The 16,482-nt window shown below is 55.9% G+C and overlaps 1 protein-coding gene across 1 annotated transcript; it reads right to left on the bottom strand.

Moving 5' to 3' along the window:
• Window positions 1–4,526: 4,526 nt before the first annotated feature.
• Clec3b (C-type lectin domain family 3 member B) lies at window positions 4,527–8,311 on the bottom strand. The gene is made up of 3 exons (XM_003477018.5): window positions 8,102–8,311; window positions 5,608–5,706; window positions 4,527–5,040 (listed from the first exon to the last, which is right to left on the bottom strand). The coding sequence occupies exons 1-3, from the start codon at window positions 8,205–8,207 to the stop codon at window positions 4,640–4,642; spliced, it is 606 nt and encodes a 201-aa protein (XP_003477066.1). The 5' UTR covers window positions 8,208–8,311; the 3' UTR covers window positions 4,527–4,639.
• Window positions 8,312–16,482: the final 8,171 nt, after the last annotated feature.

Raw genomic sequence — 16,482 nt, 5'->3', positions numbered from 1 at the left:
GTCATGTGTCTGGTGTTTGTCTCCCCATGCCCACCGGCTACTGTGACAGGCCATGTGTGATCTGGACCATGTCGCTGGGCTGCAGCCATCGCTTCCCCCCACCCCCCAGGCTGCAGCCGCACCTGGCATGGGAAGAAGCTGGGATTGTACAGAAATGAAAGTGATCTTGCATCTTGGTTACTTTTCTCTCATTGCTGGGACAAAATACCCAGCACCCAAAATGAAGGAAGGAAAGGTTTATTTAGCTCACAGTGTGTGGAGGTTTTAGTCTACAATCAGCTGGCTCCAAGGCAGGGTGGTGTGGCTCAGGGGCAGCACTTAAGGAGCAGCCAGAGCAAAAGTGGGAAGAGCAGGCCTCTTCTCCTCCCTTACATTGTACACAGGCCACCCCATCCCTTCCAGGGCCGGTGTGGCACTCGCACTACCCCTCCTCTTACACAGGCTGAGGACATGTTCAAAGTGAGGACCCTGGATCCCTGCTGAGCCTCTTAGTTAAACTTCTAAACTTTTCAAGTTGACAGTGTGTCAACCATAAGATTTCCCTTCCTTCATTTTGGGTGTTGGGTATTTTATCCAAGCAAGGAGAGAAAACCAAGACAACCATTCTGGAGCTGTTTGATTTTGTGTGTGCCTGTTACATCTTTTGAGTTCTTTATTTTATATATTTGGACATCAGTCTTTTGTCAGAAATATAGCTGATAAAGATTTTCTCCCAGCCAGGCATGGTAACACAGCAGCACTCCAGAGGCTGAGGCAGGAGGATCACCATGAGTTGGAGGTGATCCCAGGCTACATAGTGAAACCCTGTCTCTGGAAAAAAATGTGGGGGGAAAGTCTTGGAAGTTTTTGCCTATGCCTATGTCCTCAGGTGTTTTACCTGTGTTTTCTCTTAGCAGTTTGAGAGTCTCAGGTCCTGTGCCTGGGTCTTTGATCCATTTTAAATTGACTTTACTCAGGGTTAGACACAAGGATTGTTTCCATCTTCTACAAGTGGATCCCCAGTTTTCCCAGCCCTGTTTATTGGAGAGGCCGTCTTTTCTCCCGGGACTGTTTTGGACTCCTTTGCTTAGAATGAGATGCTCTGGCTATGTGGGTTTATGCAGTACCCATCCATGTATGTGGCTGTTTGTGTGCCAATGCCATGCTGCTTTTGTTATTATGACTTTGGAGTATAGTTTGAGGTTGACTATTGTCACTGCCATTGAAAACCCACAGCCCGATGTAGGCACCCAGAGGTACAGCAGCCCCTGGCTCCCTGCCTGGTATGGACCTCGAGGTTCAGCCTGCTGCCCCATCCTACAGACTCTACCCCACCACTTTGCCCACCTCTGTTCTCAGCCATGCAAATATGGAAGAGCCACATCCAGGGCCAGACAAGCCTCAGCGCATCAGCTCCTAATTTCCTAGGGTGCTCAGAGTCCACCCAGATAGGGACTACAGCATCCTCCACACTGGGCACCCCCAGGAGGCTGCTTGGAGAAATGGCATGCAGGCTGGGTCCTGGCTGAGCACAACCTCCCTGTGCCCAGGTGAAGACCACATGGACCACAAAAGGCACAGGGAGGCACCGGGACCGATGTCTCTGAGGCATCTCTGAGGATGGGTGAGCCGGGTCTGTAATCCCAGCACGCGGGAGGCTGAGGCAGGAGGATCGTTGCAGTTTTGAAACCAGCATGGGCTATAAAGTGAGCTGGAGTGAGGGAGAACAGGAGGAGTGTGGTCAGCAGTGGCTCAGGTAGCAGAGGGATGCTCAGCAGCGCAGGACCAGAAAGGAGGGGACAGCTCAGAGTACCCCACGGCAGGGCAAGGCTACAGGGCGCTGGTGATATTTTAAACTTCTGGTGTGAGTCATGCCTCATGCTCCACCAGGTTTGAGGCTCAGCTGGGTCACCGGGGATGTGATCCTGAAGGAGACACTGGTACCCCAACCCCTCTTTTTGCTTCCTGCCCACCACATGGTAAGCCTTTTCTTCTGTGCCCTCACCCCTGACATCCCGTCCACCACAGGCCCAAAGGCAATGCGGCCCAAGCATGGGCTGGAACCTCTGAAACCATGAGCCGGCATCAAAGCTTCCTCCTAATGGCTGTGGTCATCTTAGGCATTTTGTCACAGTAACAAAAAGCTGACCACTGGGCTGGGGTGGAGGCTATTTTAATGGGCAGGAAATTTTAAAGCTTACACATCTAACACTAAACGTATTTCTAATGCTGTTCAAGGGTGAAACTGAAAGGCACAGCCTGTTCCCATGGTTAGAAAACTACGAACTGAAGGAGCCTGGACACTCCAGGTCCCAACTGCAAGGTAAGGAGGCTCAGCCAGGAAGAAAGGTTTCTGTCGTTTCCAGGTCCCAGAGAGTGACCCCTGCAAGGACATCTCTGCCTGGACTCAGTAACAGATTCTTCCTCTGTGTTGTACCATAATAATCTCATTTAGTTGTTGTTTCTGTGAGAATAAATTCTGCCTAGCAGTTAGTGACAAAGACATGTTATCTGCCTTTTGGAAACACACATAAATGATTTAAAAACTCCAGCTGGGGCTGATGACCTGGAATTGAGAGTGCCCTCCGCCCACTAGCATAACAAATCTGCCTTCTAAAGTTCCCCTGGTGCCCTGTCTGCATTTGGTCTGGTCCTGAATTCCGTATCATATTAGCACACAATTCATCCAAAAATCACAAGTCTATGATATATTTTTGTAAATATAACTAAATATTTTCTGAATCAAATGAATAGATTTTTTTAAATGCTCATGCCAGGCATGGTGGCACATGCCAGGAATCCCAGCACTCAGGATGCTGAAGAAGGAGGATCCTTGCAAGTTCAGGTTCAGTTTGGGCTACAAAGAGAATCCAAGGCCAGTGAGACTCTGTCTCAAAACACCAAATAAAGTATGGTGCCAAATAAAGTATGGAGCCGGCATCAAAACCATGGATTTGCAAAAAGTAGGTGACCAGTCCTGCTCGCCCATGTGCTCCACCAGTGTTCCCAGGTCCCCTGCTCCGTGCCCTCAGTTCCCAGCCCTTCCTTTAGGAAGAGGAATGAAGGTCACCAAGTGGGAGGAGGAGGAGGAGGAGGAGGAGGCCTCCGCCCAGGTCTGTGCTGCTGCTTTGTTCCAGAGAAAGCACAGCAGAGCAGGCAGAGCCAGAAACGAAGCCCCATGCAGGGTGCATGCCTGCATCCCAGAACTCCAGGAGGCTGAGGCAGGTGGATCTCAAGCTCAGGCAGGATTTAGGCAACTTTGCAAGAGTCAGTTCCTCAAAATAAAAAGGGCTAGGGATGTAGCTCAGTGGTACAGTTACATTTGATCCCCGCAAAGAAACACAAAACAAAACCAAAAACATTCAGTAAACAAGATACATAATATCTGAGCACAGTAATTTTTAAAGTCAAAATTAATGCCCAAATATCCATGATAAACAAAAATAACAAAATTTAAAATAAAGACAAGATCATCAGGAGGCTGAGGTAGGAGGATCCCTTGAGCCCAGGAGCTTGAGCCCAGCCTAGGGGGCCACAGCAAAACCCAATCTAAAGTTAAAAAGCCAGCCATGGGGTCAAAGGCCTGTAACCCCGACACTCAGGAGGCAGAGGCAGGAGTACTGAGCCAGTCCCGCCCGGAGCCAGTCCTCCCCACAGTCCGCGTCTCACCCTGGTGCTGAGCGGCTGCTGGTTTGAGGAGGGGCTGGGCAGGGACGCCCTGGGTTCCGTTCTGGCTTCGCTGTCCCCTCTGGAACTCACGGCCGCCCCCGCTCCATCTCCGAGAAGGTTAAACCGAGCCCCACACTGCGGGTGCCCGCGGCACTGGGGCCCCAGGAACGGGCTCCCGCTGGCGGGCGGCCCGGACACCAGCGAGATCTGTGGCGCCTGTCCCAGCCGCCCCAGGCGCGGGTGCGAATCCCGCAGACGCGGGTGCCTCTGCGCCCAGGGAAATGGAGAGGGGGTGCTGGACCCCGACGGGAGGCAGCCTGGAGACGGAAGGCTGTGAGGGCCGCGCTGTGCTTCCCCAGAGATCTTTCCTCCCGGGAACTCAGGATTAGGGGTAAAGGTGCGTCCTGTCTGCCTGCACTGTCCGAGAAGTAAAAGGGTAAACAGCACGCAGAAGGAAATGTTAGTACTCGGGAATCAGAAGTGCTTTTCTGAAAGCCTGAAATACGTGAAAATAAAAAGTCGCCAGCGTGTGGCATGCTGGTAAGACCCTCACTCGCGAGGCTGAGACAGGAGGATCGCTACGCGATTTCAAAGCCATCTTGGGTTACAGGCCAGCCTGAACTGTACAACGAAACCATGTCCAGAAAAAACAACAACAACAACAACAACAACAACAACAAAAAACCTGGTTGCAAAAAAAAAAAAAGACAGCAGGCCAGAGTTCCCTGCTTCCGCCTTTCCCGCGCTCTCTCCTCAGTCCTTCTGAAAGCAGCCCAGCCTGTCCTCCCTTGTGCCCACTCTGCTCTTGGGTCCGGGCTCTTGCACTACCCGCCGCACCCGCTGTTCGCGCCCCGAACAGACTTGCAGACTGCAGCGGCTCCCCGCCCGCCGAATGGCACCGGTTTTATTTGCAAAGGGAACACGAGGGGCCCCGGCTGCAGGCCTCCCGCTCCGTCCCGCCCCGGCCCCAGCCTCAGCCCCAGCCTCAGCCCTACACGATGGCGAACTGGCACACGTAGGGCAGCTCGTCCCGGCAGCGCCGATCGAACCAGCGGCCGTGCTCCGCCCCGGCCATGGCCGCGCAGTTCTCGGCCGTGCCGCCGTCGGGCTGCGCCGTGATCTCCGTCTCCCAGTGCACGAAGGTAGCGGGAGCGCCACTCGCGTCCACCCAGGATCCCTCGGAGCCCAGGTCGTGCAGCCCCAGCCACAGCTCGGCTGCAGCGCCCAGGCTGCGCGCCGCGTACTCGCGCAGCGCCTCGTTCTCCTCCTCAGAGCGCGGCGCCGCCAGGGTCCCCCCGCGAGCGATGCAGTCCTCGCCCGCCGCGTGGAAGGCGCGCGCCTGCGCCACAGCCAGGAAGCACTTGAGGTGCACTTTGGCGCCCTTGAGACACACTGCGGAGGGACGCGGGGCCGGGGTCACCGAGAGCGGCCAAGGCTGCCTCCTCCCGGGCCGCCTTGCCCCTCCACAGCCGGGGCTCGCCAGGGCTAGGGTCACTGCCCTCCCCCCGGGACCAGCACAGCGCCGGCCACCGCGGCCTCCCACGCGGGCTGCAAAGGGGACAGGGGCGGGACCGCGGGTGCGCGGGGAGCACCAGACAGGGGGCCGGCTGCACGCTGCTCCTCGCCCCTTGGCGGGGACCTGCTGAATCGCCCGGGCAGGTGCGGTGTCCCTGGCACCCCGACTCCAGATCGCAGAATAAACTACGCAGAGCCGGGACGCAGCTCCGCGGAAAACGGGGTCAGAAACCCGGTCGTGCGGGTGACTTGGGGACAGCGCCGGGGTTCACACACTTCCGGTGACAGGGCCTCGCCCGGGACGGACGCACTCCCACGCACGCGCACGCAAATACGCCCTGCAAACGCCACACACATCACGTGCACGCACACACGCACAGGCATACACACACCACGCACACCCACGTGCACGCACACGCCAGTCCGCGTGGGCCACTTACTCACCAGTCTGCAGCGCCTGCTGCTCTTTCAGCACGGCCACCTCCTGCGCCAGGGTGTCCAGGCGGCTCTTGAGCTCCTCGAACATCTTGGGGCTCACGAGGTCTGGGATGGGTGAGAAGAGATGGGGACAGTCGTGACGAGGGAGGGGATCCTGCCATCTCACAGGAGCGCGCTGCCCTCCCCTTCTGGCTCCTGCCCTGCCTCCTGGGGGCAGGTCCTCGGCCTCCCAGGGTGCAGGTCCCAGCTGGGCTGGGTTGACCTCTCTGAATGGTGGCTTTGGCATCGCACACCTCGAAACCCAGCCCTCTAGGAGGCTGAGGCAGGAAGTGTGAGCCGACCTGGGTGATGCCCTCGACTTAGTAAGACTGCTCTGGGAGGAAAACCTAAGAAGGGCTCAGGCCGAGCTGTGTGTGGGGCCCTAAGCTCCGTGACTGGCACAAAAAGAGAAAGAGAAGGAAAAGAGGAAGGGTTGAAGACGGAAGACGAATGGGGAGAAAAAGATCAACCAAAATGCGTCACGTGCAGGTACAAATTTCAGGGGCGGCTGTGACCATCGTGCACCTCCAGGGGTACCAATAAAATCGCATTTAAGAAAGGAAAGAAAAAGGGGTGGAAAGGGCCCCTCGGCCACTCCCCCCCCCCACCCCTACAGAGCTCAGCCAGGCTCTTCGTTTCTGCTGCATTGAAGACTAAACCCAGCCCACTTCCCTCTGCCCTTTGTATTTTCGAGATAGAGTCTTGCTGAGTCGCCCAGGCTGGGCTCAAACTTGGGGAACCTCCTGCCTCAGCCTCCCGAGTGCTGGGATAACGGGCGCTCACCACACCTATCCTGAGGAGGCTTCTCAGCCTGAGGAGTGGGGCTGCAGGCAGGCTCTGGGCTCCACACATAGAGAGCGCTCCTTTCCTACTATCAGTGAGGAAATGGAGGCAGAGGATTCAGGGCAGCCAGCTGGGGGCCACGGCCAAGGGGTTGCAGAGGGGACCTGAGCCCTTCTGGAACCCCAGGGCTTGGGGTAGCGGAGGCAGTAGGCTCCACACAGCCCGTGTTCCCCAGGGGCAGGGTCAGAGCTGGTGCATTCATGGGTGCTTCTGCAGGGGGCCCACAGGCAGGATGCAGAATGGAACCTATGAGGTGGGGAGCCACACAGGAAGGGTCGGGGGCTGGGCTGATGTGTCCCACCCCCCCCCCCATGCCTCAGCTTCTGGGTTCATGGTACTTCTGTCCTCAGTCTCTTGTTAGCCCAAAGTGCCATGTAAGGGCATGTGAGTTGGGCACTGCATAAGGACATTCAGTGGAGAGGCCCCTGTGCAGCTCCCACACCTTGCCCTGGTGTCAATTCTGACAAGGGCTCGGGGACATAGCCTTCTCGTTCTTTTTTGTTGGTTGTTTTGTATTTAGTTTTTGACAGGGTCTTGCTATGTAGTCCTGGCTGGGATCAACTCTCAGCAATCCTCCTGCCTCAGCCTCCTGAGCCTCTCTCTGTTTTGCTGTCACCAACTTCCAGAAAACTCTATATGCATACAATAAAGATACCATTTTACACAAAGCCCTTTTTCCAAGCAAATCTTGGCAGAGTATCCACTGTTGCCCTGAAGTTTTTTTGTTCACTTTGTAAACTCAACCTTGGAAACAACCTTCTTTCTTCTCTTTCCTGTAGTGCTGGGGCTTGGCCAGGCAGGTCCCCAGCAGCGTTCCCTGGTGTGGGATTTTGTCGGCACTGAATCTGCCCATTCTTGTAGCTGGGCATGGTGGTGCACACCTGAGGCTGAGGCAGGCGGGTCACCTGGGCTGTACCACAAGACCTTGACTCTTTCCCCTTCAATGCTGGCAGTCCACTTCGGGCAGTGGAGGTGCAGGAGGCCTGAGCAGCCACGTCCCTCTCTCCCGCTTGAACAGCTGGGGCTGTTGCCATGGCATCTCTGATGTTGTGTCCACACAGCGGGGTGACCTCATTGCTGGAAACCCAAGATCACTGCGCCCAGGGGCAGCCAGGAGCATCTGACCCGGCCGTGACACCACCCCAAGGCCGGAGCTCTCTGGCCTCCCGCTCTGTGTCGCATGGTGTCCCAGGCCAGGCACCCCCATATGTTTTGCACCCTCACTTTGTCACAATCAGCTGGTGTGACCATTGCCCCCCATTTTACAGTGGAGTACCCCAACCAGCAGGGTTACAGGTGGGGCTCTGAAGCACCCCCAGGTGGGCTTGGTGTCCACACAGGCGGGCAGTCAAGACCCAGGTTGCTTTCAGATTCAAGAAAGGGTGCCGCTGGGTTCCTCCCCGTGTTAGTGTGTGGGGCCCAGGTTGGACCCCGGGTGCTGTGCCTCTCTGGCAAGCTCTGTGGCACTGAGCTGGATCCTAGCCCAGGTGTCCTGCTGGAAGATGATCCCGAAGGCGCCACCCCAAGGTGTTTCTCTAGAGCTGGGGGGGGGGTAGGGGAGCCTGAGGTGCCCAGAGGAGGGGCCCTGCTCCTGGAGAGGGGCCAGACCCCTCCGTACCTTTCCGGGCATTGGCAGCCTTCTTGGGCTTGGAGGTCGGTGTCTCCGCGGCAACCTGAGTGAGGAGGAGGGCGCAGAGGAGCAGCTGGGGTCCCCGGAGCGCCATGCTGCTGCTGCTGCCACCTCTGCTGCTGCCGCTGGCCTGGAGGGAAGCAGTAGGGGCACCGCCCCAGCCTGTGCTTCTTAAGGCTGCAGCCACCAGGCCCTCTATCCAGGAAATGCTCCCCAGATGGGCTGTGAGGGTGCCAGAAACAATAAAGAAAAGAAAACAGCCTGCAGGAGGGGCCGGCTGCCCAGGAACACGCCTGCCTGCTGAGTTCTGCTTCTTTTGTGTCTTTTGAGGCAGGGTCTTTCTCTGCAGCCCAGGCTGGCCTCTAACCTGGGGTGATCCTCCTGCCTCAGCCTCCTATCTGCTGCCCCCTCACCTGCTAGCCCTGCCTTCTAAGAGCTGTCCATTGAACAGGCGCCCCCAGAGCAGGCGTGGGGCTGGGTCCACTATCACTGCCTGCCGTGGCCTCACACTGACACTGTGAGCATTCCCATTTACAGAGAGGGGGTCAGGGCTCGGAGGCAGTCATGAGGAGAGGTGGGGGCCACAGGCTGCTGTCAGAGAGGCGCAGGGAGACCATCTCTGTCCCTGGGTCCCATGTGCAGCCTGAGCCCACCATAGGGAAGCAGTGTTCCCGGGGAATACCAGAGCCCAAGGGAGGGGACTGTTCCCAGGGTGTTGAGAGTGGGAATGGCCACCTACAGGGCACCTGTCCCACAGACCTGACCTGGACAGAGGGTCCTGGGTCAGAGGTGGGGCTCTGATGCATGCAGAACAGGTTGCAGCCTGTGGGCAGCTGGAGCCCCAGAGGACCCCCACCCACACTCCCATGGGCAGTGTCGAGGGCCTCGGTCCCAGCCATCCCAGGGAGGCCCCGGTGCACCTGGGCCCCGCATCCTGGCTCCAAATGTAACTTTCCTGAAGAACCAAGCACCTGTGGGCCATGGCCGGTTCCAAGGAGCCAGAAAATGAGGCAAAATAGGCTGCTTTGCAGACAGGGAAGGGACACTTAAAGAAGGATGGGACACCTCCATGGGGCACAGGGCCAAGGCCAGGGGCAGTCACGGTGAAAGAGGAAGCCACGCACCCAGAATGTTGGCTGAGTTGCTGTGCGTCTGACACCCACAGCAGCTGTCCTCAGTCCCCTTCTCCACCGTCGCTGGGGAGCCGGGAGCCTGGTGCCTGGTGGCCTTGGAGGGTCACCTGTGAGCCCGAGGTTGCTCACAAAGACACGGTGGCCCTGCCACTCAGCCTCCCTAGCTTGAGGGCACCTGGGGCCAGTTCTGGTCTGCAGCTCTCAGGAGAGACCCTGGTGGGGACAAGGGGACCAGGGCCTGAGGACAGCCCTGACCTTGAGAGCCACCCTTCCCTGGCTCAGGATGGAGGGTTTGTAGCCCAACTGGGCCCAGCCTGACACATAATCCACAGGACCTTGTTCCTAAAACTCTGGGCAGTAGCGATGGCTTCTTCTTCCTCCTCCTCCTCTTATTCCTCTTTCTCCTTCTTCTCCCTTTTTTCCCTCCTTCCTCCTCTCCCCCAACCCCTTCCCTAGCCTTCATCCCCCCAGCTTGCCACCTGGGCCTGATCTGGTGGTGGGGACAGGAAGCCGGGAGGAGGGTGCTTTCCTGGTACAGGGCAGCCACAGCCTAAGCTTCTTGGGGTCTGCTTGATGGTGGAGGCTGTGTCCCAGGTGTGCTGGAGAAGGCGTCCCCGGAAAAGCTCCATGAGATGACTCAGGACACTGTGACCCCTGTAGGCTCTCTGTGTCCTATCACTGGGAGACCAAGAGGGCTTAGCTGGCTCAGGACACACCTGGAGCTGCTGGCCCTGCCAGTCCCTCATGCTTCCTCCAGGCACCCAGGTCCAGAGGACCCGAGGCAGGGGCTTAATGCCCTCTGCGGGGGCCTCGAAGGGCCCAGGCCGAGACAGGAAGCAGCCTGAGGTGGTAGGGGCAGGGCGGACAGGGCAGACATGGGCAGGGCTGAGGAGAGGTGATGACAGGGCGGCTGGTGGGGACACAGAAGCGAGGCTCATCACTCAGTGAAGACGACAGAATGCTAGCGCCTGGGCCCCAGCAGAGATGAGGAAACAGAAAGCTGGAGACACAGCGTCACCAGGCTGTGTCCTGTGCAGGTCCCCGATGTCCTACACGGAGACTTGAGCAGGACACCAGGGGCAGCAGCAGGACCAGGGATTGACCTGAAAGAGCAAGATGAGAGCCATTCCACGGGATGAGGAGACGAGCTCATGGCCCAAGGGGCTCGGCGCTGAGGGTCTGGGGTGGGGCTGAGGGTCCGGTCTGAGGTTAGCAGGGTTAGCCTAACCCTGCCAGTAAGCAACTGGACTGTGTGCCTGTGCTGGGGGTAGTTTCTGATCCTTTACAGCCCATGGAGGGAGCCATTGGAGTCTGGACTTCTGGGAGAACACACAGGCAGGCTCAGGCCAGCTCTGCATTTCCAGTGGCCGCACAGCCCCAGCTCGAAGAGGAGATGGGCCTTGGCCCTGGACACTTCAGCTGCTGTGGGTTGCAGTGTAACCCCGCCAGGGTGCTTGGCGGGAGCCCCTCTGTGCCTTGCGTACCCAGCTTAGTCCTAAATCCTCATCCCAATCTGCACACGCCATGCTCCTGGGAGGAAGCAGCTGGTAACACAGTGTGTGCTTCGTCTCACCTGTCACTGGTACCCAAGCCCAACCAGGTGTCAGATCTGCACAATGGATGAGAAGATGACAGGGCACCACCCCCTGGAAGAGTGGATCTTGCAAGGGCCTGGGCCACCTGGCAGATGAGACTTCAATCCTGGAAGTGGAGGAGCAGCTATGGTCCCCTGGACACCAGCATGCCACTCACAGCTACTAAACTCAGGTCCCCTGGTCTAATCAAGCAGCAGGGCCAGAATGGCCCTGGGGACCCCTGTGGACGTCACTCTCCTCGAGACCCACCACCCCAGGCTGCACATGTCCGGGGAGGGTTGGAAAGGAGAGGAAATGTCCCCTGAGGTGTGGGCTTGTGACACCGCCCTCCCTGCACAAAGGACAACCTTAGGGACGGGCAAGGAGGCAGCGGATCAGATGAGCCAGCAGGGATTTAAAAAGGCTCAAGTGTTCTGCTTTTGCTTTTCTGATCCTCAGCTGTTGGAGGCCCTGGGCCTCCACCCCATCACCCTCGCAGCACCAAAGCTCTGGCGACTCAGAGCCATCCGCTCCCACACAGATGTTTCCTGTCACGCCGCTGGCCCAGGCCTGGCCCATGGGGTGATCATTTCCACATCCCGGTGCACAGCTCCAAGAACACTGGACCGGCAGTGTCAGCATCAAACCAAGCCCGAGGGGCCCGGAACCTTGACCTTGGGGACTGTTGCTTGGAAATTCATCTTGCTGAGCTCAGCTGGTCTCCATGAAAAGATCTGCATTAGGGAGGCCTCAGGGACAGCAAGACACCAGCCAGGGCTTCGTTTGCCAGGGCTCACATTCCCCGGTATCTTGTCCTTACAGGTCAGCAGCGGTGGTGGCTGGGGTGGTGGCCACGCTTGCAATCCCAGCACTTGGGAGGTCAAGGCAGGAAGATCACCATGAATTCAAGGCCAGCGTGGGCCACACAGTGAGATGCTGTCTCAACCCTCTGCCCCCACAACCGGAGAAGCAGAACCAGGAGTTCTGAGTTCCAAGACACCTGACACTTGTGTCCCCTGGGCAAGTGATTCAAGACTCAGGCTCTAAAATGGGGTGACGGCCTCTGTCCCACTACACACAGATTCTTTTAAGACAGATGGAAGTCACACAGGGAGGAAGCCGGATTCCACAAAGCCCTGGGAAAGAAGAGGTCAGCGTGAGTAGTCACACTGTCCCTGGCACCAGGGAGTACAATGGCCTGTGCCCACCCTGTCCCTTCCTCTCCTGAGAACAGGGAGCCACTGGAGTCTGGACTTCTGGGAAAACACACAGGCAGGCTCAGGCCAGCTCTGCATTTCCAGTGGCCGCACAGCCCCAGCTCGAAGAGGAGATGGGCCTTGGTCCTGGACACTTCAGCTGCTGTGGGTCGCAGTGTAACCCCGCCGGGGTGCTTGGCGGGAGCCCCTCTGTGCCTTGCGTACCCAGCTTAGTCCTAAATCCTCATCCCAATCTGCACACGCCGTGCTCCCAGGAGGAAGCAGCTGGTGACAGTGTGTGCCTTGTCTCACCTGTCACTGGAACTTGAGGCCACGCCAGAGAGCTCAAAATGCTCCGAGACAGGAAGGCTGAATGCACCCAGAGTTTTCAGCAGCAGGGGCCGGAAGGGCATCTGCCATGTCCCACACATCCTGCTGGGACACAACCTTGTTATGGACAGCCACCACTGCAGCAAGGCCCTCCACACCCCGCCTGGGAGGATGACAGGTGCTGGTGTGGGGGCGGCTGACGGGGCATCTGGGGGACCTGCTGTTACTTCCGTCTACCAGCTTCTGGCTGGGGTGCACTGCTGCCCCATATCCACCGCACCCCCCCCCCGACATTATGACCAAAGAGCTAGCTCTGGTCACCCCAAGGCCCAGGATCAGGTCCTGCCAGTGGGTGCAGCAGCAGGCCAGGAACTGCTCTTCAAAGCCACCTGCTTGGAGGTGGCATTTTCTTCTGCATGGCCCAGCTGGAGACACCTCCCTCCCAGAAGTCTGCGCGGCACCCTTCCCTTGGTGGAAATGCCGTTGCAGGAAGCAGCAGGACTGCCTGCCGTGGTGGGCAGAGCCCTGTCACCCAGGCCCCATTCCCAGCTGGCAGCTCTGCCAGTTACTCAGCAAGCAGGCTGAAGCGAGGGCAGCGTGCGCGCCTCCAACATGCACAGCCCTCCAAAACATGGGCCTCCCTCCGGGCTGGGGACACTGGGTATGAGTGGGCACCAGGCCCAAGGCTCAAAGGGGAGACCTCAGAGCACCCCCAGCACATGGTCCCTGTACCTTCACGGGCTCGCAGCCCACCCTCCTGCAGACCGGTTTTGTTTTGTTTCTTGTTTTTTTCAAATCTATTTTATTTTAAAGAGAAAATAAAACTTTTACCACACAATAATTAGGGAATAACAGTGTATATATATATAACCACTGTTATATACATTAACAGTGATATATACATTGCATATTGTTATCTTCAAATCAGTTACTCAAAGCACAAGACATCTGCATTCCATTGACCAAACAATATGAGCACAAACCTTTCTCTGCAGTGAGCTCAGAGAAATCGACAGTATAGCTATCTTAACTATACATATATATTTTTTTTCTCAGTTTCTCACACTAGTGAGACAATACGATGTTTACATATGCGAGTCTGATTCACTTTACTTATGAGCATGGTCTCAAGTTGCATCCATTTACCTACAAAAGTCTCCAGTTTATCCTTCTTTCATGGCTGAGTAGTACTCCATCATATAAAAATGCCACATTGTTTTTTGGTACCGGCGATTGAACTTGTGCTTGCCAAGCAGACACCTTGCCACTGAGCTGCATCCCAGCCATTTTTTGTTTTATCACATCTTCTTTATCCATTCCTCAGTTGATGGACACTCAGGTTATTTCCAAGATCTGGCTATTACAAACTGTGCTGCTGTAAACATGGGAGCACATACATTACTGTGGTATGATGTTTTTAGTTCTTCTGGGAAGATACTCAGAAGGGGAACAGCTGGGTTGACTAGGGTCTCTAATTCTAGTTTTTGAGGAATCTCCACACTGATTTCCACAGTGGCTACACCAGTTTGCATTCCCACCAACAGTGGAGAAGGGTTTTTTCCCCACAGCCCCTCCAGCATTTGTTACTGGTTTATTTCTTAATATTAGCCATTCTTTCTGAGATGTGGTGAAATCTGTGTTGTTTTAATTTGCATCTCCTGAATAACCACTGATGTTGAACACTTTTTCACATATTTATGTGCTGTCTGTATTTCTTTACCTGAGAAGTATGTACTCATCTCCGATGCCCATTTTTGAACTGGGTCTTTGAATCTGGGAGGACTGATATTTTTGAGTTGTTTATATGTTCTCGATAGCAATCCTTTGAGGAACAGCTGGCAAACATTTTCTCCCACACTGTGGATTGTCTCTTCACTCTGTTGGTGATTTCTCTTGCTGTGCAAAAGCTTTCCAGTAGGGTGAGATCCCAGTTGTTGATTCTTTGTGACAGTTCCTGTGCAATCAGAGTTTTGTTCATAAAGTCTTAGCCTACACCAGCGTCTTCAAGAGTTTTACCTGTTCTACCTTCCAGCATATTTAGTGTTTCTGGTTTGTTTTTTGTTTTGTCTTTTTTCTAATATCTAGATCTTTGATCCATTCCAAACTTAGCTTAGTTGCACACACAGTTTACTAGCATTTTCGGCTACCTGCTATTTTCTATGCACCAGGCCCAAGAAGCGTGATTTCCTTAACATAAAGAACCCAGCACCAAGGCCTTGTGACTTCACTGTAACATAAAACAGAGACCAGACAGCACACGTTCCACCATCCTTCCATTTAGGAGATTTGCTTTCCAAACATTTTGTTAATGTGAATTAAGGATGTATTGCATTGATTTGTCTCAGTCAAAAGACTTCATCCCGCACAAAGGGCTAGAACGGGAGGAACTACTTCTGGCTCCTCCCCAACAACACTTGAATCAGCTCAAGGAAGCCAGGACAGCACAACTAAAGACCCTCAGGAAAGAGGACTGCCGAGCTGCAGTAGATGGCGGGAAGGATGGGAGGAGTCCCCGGAAGGAGTGCCTTACCATGTGACTTCTCCCTCAGCAGGAACTGCACTTCTCTGCAGGACGAAGTCCATCAGGCCCCAGTCACTGGTCTGAAAGGAGGGGCAGGAGGCCATTGCTGGCCAGCATCACCTCTGCAGCTTCCGCCTCAGGCCTGGTCTCTGGGAGAGGGGTGGCTGCTTTCCCTAAAAAAGGAAGGTGGTGCTGCCTCTGCCTACTCCAAGTTTCAGAGAAAAGGAAGGACGACCAACGTCCTGTCTTTAGCTCTCTGCCCCTGTCTTTCTCGATGGCTGCCTTTGACTTTGGTAAAGGACCCAGGCAGGGACTGCACCTTCCGGTTCCCGGGTACCAGCAAACCTTGGGCGGGCACTCTAGGCTGTCCCTTCCCCAGCTCCAGGCCGGTCTCTGCGGCATCAGGTGGGCCATCTGGTTCCTCCTGCTTGCTACAAGAACCAGGTACCAGGCCAGCCACTCCTCAAAGGCAGCTCATAGGAGCCAGCAATGCTCCAGTGCTGCTCGCTTCATGGACTCCACACTTCACAAGGCAGATCCCTTATTGTAGTCTGGGGTTGCAAGGAAAATAATCACATACGGGACACATGACTTACAGTATTATATATAATGGTCACTCGAGGAGTCAAACACAAGAAAGTGCAGGAAATCTGTCCACACACTAAAGACTCAGAGAATCCAGCTGAGGGTCTGGATCCCATGGCAATGTCCTGCATGAGTCCAGCTGGAGACCCAGAGCCCACGACAATGTCTCACACAAGTCTGTATCAAGGATCTGCACTGGAAGCCAGAAAGTCTGAACAGTGGGGTGAAGGATCTGTGCCAGCAGGCTGAGGAATCTGCACTGGAGCCAGGAAGCAATGCTCAAGGTAAGACCAGGGCTCCCCCAAACAGTGCCACAGCCATCCTGAGTGACAGTGAAGTCCCAAGTTCTCCGACGATGAGAATAGCTGAGTTCGTATCAAGGCGCAAGGGTGACAAGCTTGCCCTGGAGACTGAACAGCACACATCTTCTCCTCCAGAGCCAGGAAGCGATGCTCAGAGTAAGGACCAGAGCTCCCCCCAAACGAACCGCAGCCATTCTTAGTGTCAAGGTCCCGAGCTCCGCTCCTCCACAGCCGAGTTCACATCAGGGGGGCCAGCATGACAAGCTCCTCCAGGAGAACACACAACTCCAAACAACAACACTTAAGAGAGCCCACAGGCTATTCCCTCTCCAGGTCTCCCTTCTATGCTGGCAGCAGCCCTCAGGGCTGTCCACACTCAGCAGCATGCTGATTCAGTTCCTCTGCTGTTAAGCTGACCACCAGTTTTTAACCCTCCATGCCCCTCACCACAGGCTTGTGCCCCTTTCCCTCTCGCCAGGTGACAGTGCAACAGGAGGCCTGGTCCTCCCTTCCCGGTCATGGCACCTGTGGCAGTGAGTGTGCCATCTGCTGACCGCACTGAGGGCTGATACTTAGTGTGGCAGAGTCCAAGACTGACCTGCTGCGGGATCTCAGGGAGGTGGCCAATGGGGCACAGAGGGCAGGGGTGAGGAGGGCAGGGGGCATCACAGGCTCAATCCTGTCCCTAGTCCTGGTGCCTGGTTGCCTCGGCACAGTTAGAGACCTGG

The sequence above is a fragment of the Cavia porcellus genome, unplaced genomic scaffold (assembly GCF_034190915.1).
Source record: "Cavia porcellus strain 051 isolate PalLab524CR breed Dunkin Hartley unplaced genomic scaffold, mCavPor4.1 scaffold_14, whole genome shotgun sequence".
In the NCBI taxonomy this organism is placed as follows: Eukaryota; Metazoa; Chordata; class Mammalia; order Rodentia; family Caviidae; genus Cavia; species Cavia porcellus.
Note: the sequence above shows the minus strand (reverse complement) of the source record. Positions and strands in the feature narration are given on the sequence as shown.